Below are 12,138 nucleotides of genomic sequence, written 5' to 3'. Positions count from 1 at the left end.
AGCGGAAATCAAGCCAAGGTGATGACAAATGTTCTTCCTTTAAGAGGAAGGTCAAGTTTCTTGGCTACATGTCTGAAGATGACATTGACACAGATCCTGACAGGATACAGAGGATCAAGGAATGGCCTACCCCTGTGAACCAAGATAAAGTTCCAGGTTTCTTGATTTGCGGGTAACTATAGAAAATTCGTCAAGGAGCTTGCCCCGATTTTCAAGCCTCTATCTGCTTTGTTGCAATCTACAGAGACCAAGATACTAGGAAAAACCAATCCAGTCAACAAACCAGACAAGCCATGGCTTTAGCTATAGGGACCAAAACAAGATAGGGCGTTCTTGAGTGAGAAGACAATCAGGACATACTTGTCAACACCAGAAGTTCTTGGGTATGCGGGTTACACGTGTACCAAGCCATTTGAAGTACACACTGTCTTGTACCAGGAACAGAATGGGTTGAAGAAAGTCATCAGCCATGGAAGCCGTGGATTGAACAGCACACCATCTAGAATTTCTAGCTCTGAAATGGCCAGTGGCTGAAACGTTCAAGGATTATCTGTATGGCAATACATTCCATGTTTATACTGATCTATGTGCTCAATTCTGAAAAGTTGCATGCTTACAGGTTAGTGATGGCTAGCTGTCTTGTCAGAGTACAACTTTGATGCCATCTACAGACCAGAGCTCAACAACGCAGATGATTCCAGCATCAATCTAACAGCACATATATGCTTGTAACCTGAGTCAGTTGAGTGAAACATGTAGGGCATGACTCTTTACATGCATAGTTGTGAAAGGTTTTCCAAAGAATTTAACTGTGAATGTTTATTCTACCAAATCTATTCTACATTGTTATTTGACAGAAACGATACTAAAGTCGCATAAAATATTCCGCATCGCGCAATATTTACTTTTTAGATTAAAAAGGGAAACATGGAAATATAATATAACATAAATTTTTAATTATGTGTTGATGGGACATACTGTATGATACAGTATAATTCAGATATCTTAAGTACTCCTTAAAATCGCCTCGTGTTATCGCCTACTCGGAGCTGTAATCAAGGGCGATAAATCTAACAGCAGTTTGTTTGGTCTATGTTTTATGACGACAGTCTGTAAATAATAACGGCTGGACCAGACAATCCGCTGACAGACATCATGACCATCGAAGCCATCGAGGGGACGTGGTAGAATGTGTCCAACCACGAACTGAAAAATAAGACAAAAAGGAGCAGCGATTGAGCAGTTGGGATTTAGAAACTAATGTTTAGTTAATGTTCCCAACTAAAACGACTATGTGCTCATTTTTTTTAAGGGCACATTATTATTTTTTGTACAATGTCAGGCACAATATCTGGTAGATCTGTATGTAAAACGAAAACGGCCCGAGAAGATCCGGGGTAGAATAGGTCTTCAGCAACCCATGCTTGCCACAAAAGGCAACTATGCTTGTCGTAAGAGGCGACTAACGGGATCGGGTGGTCAGGCTCGCTGACTTGGTTGACACATGTCATCGTATCCCAAATGCGCAGTACGATGATCATGCTGTTGATCACTGGATTGTATGGTCCAGACTCGATTATTTACAGACCGCCGCCATTCAGCTGGAATATTGCTGAGTGCGGCGTAAAACCAAACTCACTCACTCACTAAGACGAAAACAGTAAAATGGAGTTTGAAGGTCCCAGCTCCCGCCGTCAACGAGAACTCTCATTTCAGGACATATTTTAAACGGTATTCCACAGAGAAATAAGAGAGGGTTATGCCCCTTTGATTACTTGTATTTACCACAAACTCTATTAGGTTTCCAGTAGAAGCACTCAAGTCGCACAAAATGGGTATGGTGAGGTAGACAATGATGTCAGCAGAAGAACAGGTGGTTACCGTCCAGCCTCAGGCTGGTGAGAAGACATCGCTCACGGATGACACGGACACAGGGGATTATCAACCCCAGGGATTGAAGGATTTGGCGAAAACGAACGTGCTGAGGGTTCATCAGTATTTAGATGTACTAGAAGGTATTGATACGAAAATTAATGCTGGCTATCGACATATTCATGGTGATGAAAATCGTTAACTTTATATCAGTGGGCTATCGATGATGGGTAGAATACAGGTTACCGGCATAGGCGCTTGACTCTGATATGTTTATAGTATGACCTATATATATAAGATCTTATATCTTATATATAGGTCATACTTATAAACATATCAGAGTCAAGCGCCTATGAGTAAAATCTTTAACTTTGCGTCGCTTCGCGTCTCTTGTTAGCGCCATGGGTTTTTGCCGTCTTTTAAAGTTGATATCACTTCCCGTCATCCACTTTTACGCAATTCCGGAAGTTGGTTTGTCGTCTGCTTCGCTGTGAGACACAAACAAAAACAAGCATGTCCGTACACGGAAAGGAAATGAGTAATGACACAAAACAGGTCATTATCAATATGATTAATGATGGATGTAGATCAGCCGATGTTTCAAGGGTATTATGCATCCACCCTTCTACTATTTGCATATTTTTTAAGAGATATCGATTATCGAGAACGGGAAAATATCGAATTCGAAAACACTAAACAGACGCCAAGTCTGAAATAGATGTGTCAAAATTATCTGTGGTGGTGTACATTAAATTTTGCAAAGTTGAACACATTTTGGGATAACAAAAGAAATGTGGAAAATCTGTCCAAATGAAAAGTTGAACATCTTGAACTTAAACGTATATTCACTGAATATTTTCTTGTTTGCAACTAGAAAGACAGATTGCAAATGTAGGACATCACCATCGGTCAGGTTCCTGATTTTGTCTCAAGGTTAAGGTGTGTCCTTTATATGTCCTATTCCTTGTTACAGTGCTTCTGGGGTGGGAGAGGAGCAACAGATACCAGATCAGTGATGCTGATGGAACACAGATATTGTATGGGTATGAAGGTAAGACACTGTCTCTAGCTAGGTAGTGTCAGGTGCACAGGCTGGTCAGTACCAACATACAGCAAGGTTAATACTGCATGTTGTCATGGTTGTGTTGGCAGGAGATATTTCCTCAGGTAATATGTACAGTGCTTCTGTTACAGTTGGTGTGTGTCTGGCGCGTAAGGTTTTGGGTTCTTCTCGTGGACTTGTGATGAAAATCAATGACAATGAATCTCAAGATGTGATCTCTCTCCAACGACCATTACGCTGCTCAACACGTTGTTGTTGGATGTGTTGTCATCTGCAGGAGATGTCAATCCACTCTCCTCCAGGGACACTGATAGGCACAGTCAGAGAAGTGTGAGTAGCAGAGAAATACAGGAATCCTTGCAGCTAGAGCCATGTGCAGGCATCTTGTCTGACGCTCCAGTATGCTGAGGGGCGATGGGTTAGCCTAGTGGTTAAAGCTTTGGCTCGTCACGCCGAAGAACCGGGTTCGATTCCCCACATGGGCACACTGTGTGAAGCCCATTTCTGGTGTCCCCGGATGTGATATTGTTGGAATATTGCTAAAAGTGGCATAAAACTTAACTCACTCACTCACTGTTGTCCAGTATGCTATTGTCTAGTATGTTGATGTCCAGTATGCTTATATCCAGTATTCTGTTGTCCAGTTTGTTGATGTCCAGTATTCTGTTGTCCAGTTTGTTGATGTCCAGTATGCTTATATCCAGTATTCTGTTGTCCAGTTTGTTGATGTCCAGTATGCTTATATCCAGCATTCTGTTGTCCAGTTTGTTGATGTCCAGTATTCTGTTGTCCAGTTTGTTGATGTCCAGTATTCTGTTGTCCAGTTTTTTTATGTCCAGTTTTCTGCTGTGCAGTTTCATAATGTCCAATGTGCTGGTGTCAAGTATGCTGATGTTAGAGTTCTAATGCTAAGATATTGATTGTTATTTCAGATGGAGCTGTGGGGCTCCAGTCTACCATGTTTACAACCTGAAAGAAGACTTGCTCTTCACAATAGTCGGGGACTGCTTCCACTGTCGTGCTTGTTGTGATGTCACATTTCGTGTGAGTGTTGTGATTTGTTGTGTCAGTGTATTAGTGCTGTCACATTCCATGTCAGTGTTGTGCTGATATCTCATTCTGTATCAGTGTTGTGCTGATATCTCATTCTGTATCAGTGTTGTGCTGATATCTCATTCAGTATCAGTAAAAAAATGCGATAAAATTTACTTATTAATTCAATGAAGCTCATGGTAAATGACATTGAAATTACAAGCCCTTTTCCAAAGACAAGCCACTTAAGGGTCTGTAAATGTCCAGTTTCCCCCAAGGCTGGAGTCATAGTGCTACCAGTGGCTATTACAAGGGTATCTTCCCATAAGACAGACCTCCCAAAAGACAGACCGCTTAAAACAACACATTTTATGGTTGGTTGCATAAAGCTGTACCCTTGATAATAATGGTATGTGCCCAGATAAAAACAGACAACATTAGGTATTAACTTACCCCCACCTCGCCAACTTAACCCCTTTTTCTTTCTTTATAAGCCCTCTTATTTAAACTATGCAGCTTACCTGCACTCATTTACATGTCCCACTATGCTATACCTCTTTATTAATCTACCCCACCACCCCCATGCATGGCCCCCATTTACACTTACTATTACTATCTATCTCTCAATCATTAACAATCACCACTGGTTTTTTTCCCTCTTTTCCCTTCATAATCTCGGCTTTTTATTTATTTTCCTCTCTTGTTTCTTAAACGTTTTTCATTCAAATTCCACATAGGTTAACGCCCCATCTGTTATATTTTTGGGGTACGGTGGTTTATCCCCTATTATAATCATATTAATTATTAATCTGGCTCCCACCTACCCCGTTGGCGACATTGGCTACAGTCAGAAGCCGACGTAAAACCCTAAATCATCATCACCATATTAACTATAGTTTTATCAATTCATGTAATGAATTATGTTGTTTTTTTAAATTAAGACATATTGCATCAACATATATGTACATCAACATATATTTGCCAGATCATATTTACTTGTGAATATTATCAAAAACAATAATTTATATACATGTACCTATCAAACATATGAGACCAAGCTGTAAGTCCCAAACCATCAAAGTCAATTTAGCTCTACCAAACTTTTAATCGTAGCATATTTGTTATTTTTAATAATGGCTAAAACTCAGCATAATTGCCAGCAGCTGAAGGGATGGTGTAAATCCAGGTAGGGTCCATGCAGGTAGCAAAAGTACTGTAAGTCCCCATGGACCCTAGTATGGTGATCTACCTTCAGTTGTTGGTGATCTATAGCCCGTTTTTATTTTGTACTGTCTATACTGATTTAATTTTATGATAGCGTACTAGTTTTAAATTTATATTTATGATGTTCTAGTATTTTTACTGTCCTTCGATGACAGATTTTTATGTTCTAAATTTATTGATTTTAATATTGATATAAATTAACTTGTTCTCTGAAATATTGCTGATGTGACGCTAAATATTAACTCACTCACTCACTATGAGACCAAGCACCATATTATTTTACATCACATGTACTCTAGAAGTACCTGGGGGCAACTTTCTGGGATGGGACATACTCTGCTCTTCTTAGGACAGCTCATTAATTAAATAGGGGTGGACAGCATGGCTCATCTAATCATTGTACTCATTGAGTCTGTCTTATGGGAGGTCTGTCTTTTGGGAGTGAACCATTACAAGTTATATCCGTTATATGTCCCTTCTATTGACCAGCCAGATACCACCCCTCACATTGCCAGTAAGTGCTTCAAACAACATGGCAACACTCAGTCAAGACTTTCTTATTAATAGTCAAGATCTTAATTCTCAAAGTGGGGTCAAATCAGCTAAGCACCTTGAGTAATAACAGAAAATGATTTGGAAGAAAACTGTAGATGCCCAGTTGATGATACAGATGCTTAACAAATCCAGTGATCAACTGAAACCAGCAGCCATTTTGTTTATGAACCAAATGTCGATTTGGTCTGTGATTTGGATTAGACCATGGATACATTCATTGGTCTTGCCAAAATATTACTTAATCATTCAAGCCGAGTTCTTGAAGGGTGGAAACAGAACTTTTATCTGACAAGATGGTGTGTTGTACAGGGTGTATTAAGTTATGCTGTGTATGTGAAACCAGGTGTATGAAGGCTCGAAGGGAAAGGAGAACAAGGTGGCTGATCTGACAAAGCACTGGACCGGATGCAGGGATGTTATTGGTGCTGCTAATGATTTCTCGCTAACATGTAAGTGATTTGAAATTCAGAGTGTTTGCTTGAGTAGATCTGAGGATATGAGCCATCATTTGTAAACGGCTGTTCTTCAGAAATTATTTGTCTGATGAAGCTGAAACTTCACAAACATGTTAACCATATTACATGAATTACACTTGTTCATGTTATTCAGTCCATGCATTACAGGTTTTAATACATAATACACTTTTAAATGATGCAAGATTATGGCATGATAAAGATGTTCATCATATTAGCAGCTTAATGATGAAACCTGTGTCTACATTCAAATTTCGAGCTAGTGAATTATTTTGTAGGCTAGTAACTTTCAGGAATAGCTAGCCCGACTGGAAAGCAACTTTTGGAAACTATTTCACACACTGTAAGAGTTGCTTCACTTGTAATCACCATGCTGATGAAGATATTTAAACTCTACTAGTGACTAGATAATGACTTAATAATAATAATAATATTCCATTAATAATGGTTAAAATTCAAGCTACCATTGTATCATACCAGGTACCCAATTTACTGCTGAGTGGACAGAGGCAATTTTGACCAAACTCACTTGCCTAAGGTGCGACCACATGTATCACGTGTGCTTCGTTGTTGAGCAGGACTGAAGTCCTAGAAACTCTAATGAATCAAACTGCCAAACACAGTCACCCACCCAAGGACTCTCCACGCCCAATGTTGCTTAACTTCCACTGATTGTGACCTGAGGTCTACATACAGGACCACACACCACCATGATAGGGATTACATGCATGTTGGAGAAATTGGCCTGTCCTCATGTTAGAGGACCATGACGAATCATCATCATTCTTTTAAATCACCCACCCTCGGTGACGGTTTTCTGGTAGTCCCTTCTGATGAACTATGCCAGTCACAGCTGCCCTTTTCCAGGAACATTTACTATAAATCTTTATATATGCTAGTCCTGACAACCCCACATTGCAGATTTATATGTTCCTGTCAATGGTTAACAGGAGGAAGTGCATAATGTGAGCAGGGTTCGAAATACTCCATATATTAGGGTGCCATGGCACGGTAAATATTGAAATGGCACGGATAAAAACTGTTCTCTGTGCCCTTGTGGCACGCCTAATTTTTTAGAGACATAACTCACCTTTAGTCATTTAATCCCCAAAACAAATCACTTACACAAATGACAAACAAGCAAAAACATTTCTTGACTTTATCGCCCAGGAAATCAATGGAATTATGATGGATGATGTAAAGAAATGTGGTTGTTTTTCCATTAAGAGTGATGGGAGTACTGATAGCTGGAACAGGTAAATCATTTACACAGCAGAACCATGTATACACATGTTACACTGTGTGCCAAATGTCAGATCTATGGAACTGGTCATTAAGAATTGTTAATTAATTAATGTAATATAAAAACTTGTTATGTTGCAGATATCAAAGATATTGGAGTGAAAGACAAGTTGACAATATTTGGAGCTGTGTTTTTAATAGACTTCAACTACTTTGAGACACATTGTCGATGCTAACTGAGCACTCCAATGAAAACATATGTGATACTACTAGGAGGGACCCACCTGGCAGACAACCTGAGTCCCCCAGCATGACATGCTCAATGAAACCCTCTGACTACCGGTATTTGTGATCCCAAGAAGTGAAATGAATTGCTACCAAGGTGACTTCTGAGAAATTATACAATATAATTTCTGATTGATTGGTTTATATCTCTATTCTTTTGGCGAAATCTTTGCTGCATGCAGGTAACTGGGTAGCCTAGTGATGAAGACGTTCTCTCTTTATTTGCTGAAGACCCAGGTTTGATTCCACACAATGGAACAACTGGTGTCCCCACCATAATATTGTTGAATATTGCTGAAGGTGACAAAGATTCATTGTCCCCCACAGGCATAGTCGCAGATATTGAAGCGTGTGATTGCTACAAACTTTACCATAAGTCCTTTGACAGAGTAACATTTTCTGAAATAATGTTACTGTAGTTTGGGCATCATCATTACTGTGTTGCAGCTGCAGGTGTTCAGCAGACAGAGTTGCCTCCCTTGTAGTAGTCTGTTTACATTGCCCATCCCTGCAGCTAATGATGTTTGTAAGATATGAGGCATTAGTTTCTGACATAAAATGAATTCTAACATATATAACATTCAGATTGGTTGTGTACTATAATTGGCTTGTTGTAAAATATTTGATTATTTTGCATGATTATGTAAATCTTTTTATTGACAAGACTGTATGTAATTGACAACTGTTACAGGCATCAGTGTATGTATAGAGAGTATTTGTTTCACACAACAAGTACTCGTTAGCTGATCCTGAGTCTAATGTATTTGTAATGTATATTGATATTAATGATTATATTATCACTGGAATTAAATCTTTTAATGATATCAGTTGATACAACTGTAAGACTGTTTCGAGCAAACTTCAGCAATAAGAGAATAGTAATAATGTATCACTTAACTTTGTGTAATAGATAACACATAAAATATTGCTATTATTTACCTAGCATGAATATAATAAATAATCTGAGTCCAATTATAGATGAATAGAAACTTTTGTTATCAGTCAGGAATGTTTATCTTTACATTGCTGGATGACTTTTCATCTGTGTTGATATGTATCCACTGATGTAGTGTCTTTGTTTAAAATATAATGAACTATTTATTGAATCTTTTGCTATTACATTGTTCTTTGTATGACTTATTCAGCTGAGATGGACAAGTGATGATTGAAAACAACAGCATCATCAAGATATGTGTTCATCATTACGCTCTCTCAGCTCAATTGTATTCTTCATCTTACAGTGATATATTTCTACACAGGCATCTTTATGCAATATGCATCCCATACCCAACAGTGTTGATATAAGTCCATAGTAGCTCAATTCCATTTTACTTTTTAGGGTAATACATCTAAACAAAAGTATCATTAAGTTCATGATATATATCACCTTAACATGCAAAACCGCCAGAGACCATATTTTGGTATTTGGTATATGTTCACTGCATAATACACACATAAACATTGGCCCAATTTTGTTACAATGTTGGTCTTATGTTATGTTGCCAGTATTCGACCAACATTGAAACACTGTGAAACAAATATACTGAACATCATTGAAAACGCACCACTTATAAAAGTTACAGATTATTAAAAGCATGTGTAAGGAATTGATATTTTTTGAGTGGATAATAACAGATGGACGACTGACAAAAACAACAACACAGAAAAGACGCTCATTCATTGAAATGTTCCACAGTCAGAAAGGATCAAACACAGTGGGGTCAAATCAAAAGTCAATATCGTGTGTGACCGCCATTTGCATTGACACATGCAGTTCAACGTCTCCTCATTGAGTCAATATCCGTCCGAATAGAGTTCTTGAAGAAGGCATTCCACCTCTGCAGTAGTGCAGCCTCAAGTTCCCGGATGTTTCGCATCTGTTGTCGCCGCGAAAGACTTTGACCAATTTCGTCCCACAAGTGCTCCATGGGGTATACATCTAGCGACTGTGCTGGCCAATGAATAACCTGGATGTGTTGTTGGGCCAGATACTGCATGGAAAGTCTTGTGTGTGCCCGTGCGTTGTCCTGTTGAAAAGTATGGACATCTTGGTGGTGATTGAAGACAGATACGATGTGATTCTGAAGAATCTGCTCACAGTAATAAAGGGCATTAACTCTCCCTTGACAGACATGACGGCAGTCCTGTGATTGTAATTTATTCCATCCCAGACCATGACACTCTCACCACCCAAAGTTCTGTCTGAACCACACACTCATCAGCATAACGTTCACCACGTCTACACCAAACACGTAGTCGGCCGTCAGCATTACGTAGATGAAGACGTGACTCGTCAGTGACTACCACACCATGCCATTGTTGTAACCTTTACTGAAAATGCCTGCTAGCCCTTGTATACGCTCATTATGGTGTCTGTCAGTCAGAATTGGTCCAACGTAAGGACGTCGAGCATGGAGCCCTGTAGCGTGTAGAAGGCGTCGCATGGAGTCAGCGCTGATGACTCCCACGTCAACCTTTAACTTGTGCAGCAGTCCTGGCAGTCGGCAGTGTTCAATCACTGATATGGACAAGGTCAATATGGCGATCCTGATGGAGCGTCATAACACGTTGTTCCCCAAGGTCCTTGAAGGTCACGGGTGCTGCCTGTCTACTGATGTCGTCTATGAAGCCTAACGATGGTGGAGTGGTCAAGTCCAAGTTGTCGAGCAATATCCCTACCGCTGGTGCCAAACTGAATCATGCCTAGAGGACGTTCTCTTTCGTGAGGTGTTAACCACGGCATCTATGTCCTCATTTCACAATCGTTAGTGAAGCAATGAGAATCGGTTCTCATACACCTGCTTTTAATGCCACAGTCAGTATGATTTCAGAATGAAATTCGCACTTTTTTCATGGCGTGGCTGCATGTTGATGCATTTTGGAAGTAAGAGTCATACTGTGGACAGGAATTTGTTTCTAAAGCATTTTTTCAACTGGACATGCCCCTCGACTTCAAGTTAGTTATATTCATTGATCATTGTCATGCTGAAATCCATCTTGATGAAAATATGGACAATTTTAGACTGGTGCGTTTTCAATGATGTTCAGTATATATTGGTTCAATATCATCTTCCACGACTGGACAATTTTTTAACTTAACAATAGGCAAACATCGATCCTGTGATTGTGTGTTGATTTGTTGTATAGTATGACCAGAAATTATTGAGAATTTTAGGAATATGTTTAACTGGATTTCTAGTGTAAACAACCGTGACCAGCTATCAAGTGCTTGGTTTCATTCAAGAGAGACAACTCCGTTAATCCTTTTTCATTAGTTTGTGGAGAGTAATCCCCCTTTGTTTACTTGCTAGCAGACGACATTTTCAGTGATCCTCAGTATTGATGATTTAGAGAAGAGGAAGTTGATTTTAGAGTATTATAACAAGGACATCAGATCAGCTAAAGTGATTTCAAGAAGAACAGGCATCCCTTTGTCCACTGTTTATCGTGTTTTGAAAAATATTGCAAATGGACATGCATTGAGCACCAGGGAGGCGCAGGTAGGCCCAGAAAATTGACTGTCGGTGACAGGAGGTGGCTTGGTATTCTTGTTTCTGAAAACAAACGAAGGAGTTTAGAAAACTTAAGGCTGGATGTGATTGATAGAGGAACTGTGGCTGTCTGTAAGGAGACAATTAGAACTGATCTGCATGCAATGGGCTGGCAGAAAAGTCGAGGAATTCCATCACCGATCATGAAACCTGAACAAAAGGAGCGAAGGTTGAACTGGTGCTTACAGCATAGAAATTTTAACTACGACAATGTGATTTTCTCAGATGAAAGTTCTGTGTGGCTGTTTCCTAATACACTGAAATTCTGGACCAAACAAACTGAAAAACCTTTGTATCAGCGCCAAAAGTACAGTCCGAAATTTAACGTGTAGGGTGGCATATCTGTGTTAGGGGCAATGCCCCTCTGTGTATTTGAAGGGAATATAAACAGTGAGCGGTACACAGATATTCTCGAGGCACATTTACTTCCATCTGCTCACGTGTTCTATGGAATTTTTTTTATTTTCCAGCAGGACAACGACCCAAGCCATCGTTCAAAGCATTCACAGGCCTGGTTTCAGACCCAAAATATGACATTATTAGATTGGCCAAGCTATAGCCCTGGCCTAAATCCAATAGAAAATGTTTGGAAACTTATGAAGGAAAGTGTCAATAAGAAAAATCTGACAAATATTGCTGAAATGAAAGAAGAGGTGGTCCGATATTGGGACAGCATGGACCACGACTTTCTAACTTGTTTGATCAGTAGCATGCCCCGCCGCATTGAAGCCTGCATTGCTGCCCATGGTGACTTTACAAAATACTAACTGTTCACCTGTCTTTGAATCAGGAGTTATGTTCTGCTAATATTCACATTTAATACGTGAGTAATGAGCGAAGA

General features: G+C 39.5%; 1 protein-coding gene across 1 annotated transcript; it reads left to right on the top strand.

Annotated features, from left to right (window-relative positions):
• Positions 1-1,766: 1,766 nt before the first annotated feature.
• On the top strand, positions 1,767-8,852 carry LOC124272363 (phospholipid scramblase 1-like). Its single transcript, XM_046707535.1, has 6 exons — positions 1,767-2,015; positions 2,846-2,923; positions 3,067-3,265; positions 3,868-3,979; positions 6,090-6,195; positions 7,603-8,852. The coding sequence occupies exons 1-6, from the start codon at positions 1,853-1,855 to the stop codon at positions 7,695-7,697; spliced, it is 753 nt and encodes a 250-aa protein (XP_046563491.1). The 5' UTR covers positions 1,767-1,852; the 3' UTR covers positions 7,698-8,852.
• Positions 8,853-12,138: the final 3,286 nt, after the last annotated feature.

Source organism: Haliotis rubra, unplaced genomic scaffold, assembly GCF_003918875.1.
Source record: "Haliotis rubra isolate DU_JTF1 unplaced genomic scaffold, ASM391887v1 Scf169, whole genome shotgun sequence".
In the NCBI taxonomy this organism is placed as follows: domain Eukaryota; kingdom Metazoa; phylum Mollusca; class Gastropoda; order Lepetellida; family Haliotidae; genus Haliotis; species Haliotis rubra.
Note: the sequence above shows the minus strand (reverse complement) of the source record. Positions and strands in the feature narration are given on the sequence as shown.

Excerpts from the sequence above, each read along its gene's own strand:
- LOC124272363 (XM_046707535.1), top strand. The coding sequence starts at position 1,853 with ATGATGTCAGCAGAAGAACAGGTGGTTACCGTCCAGCCTCAGGCTGGT. Across the intron at positions 2,924-3,066 it reads GATATTGTATGGGTATGAAG|TTGGTGTGTGTCTGGCGCGT; the intron begins GTAAGACACTGT and ends CTTCTGTTACAG. Across the intron at positions 6,196-7,602 it reads TAATGATTTCTCGCTAACAT|ATATCAAAGATATTGGAGTG; the intron begins GTAAGTGATTTG and ends GTTATGTTGCAG.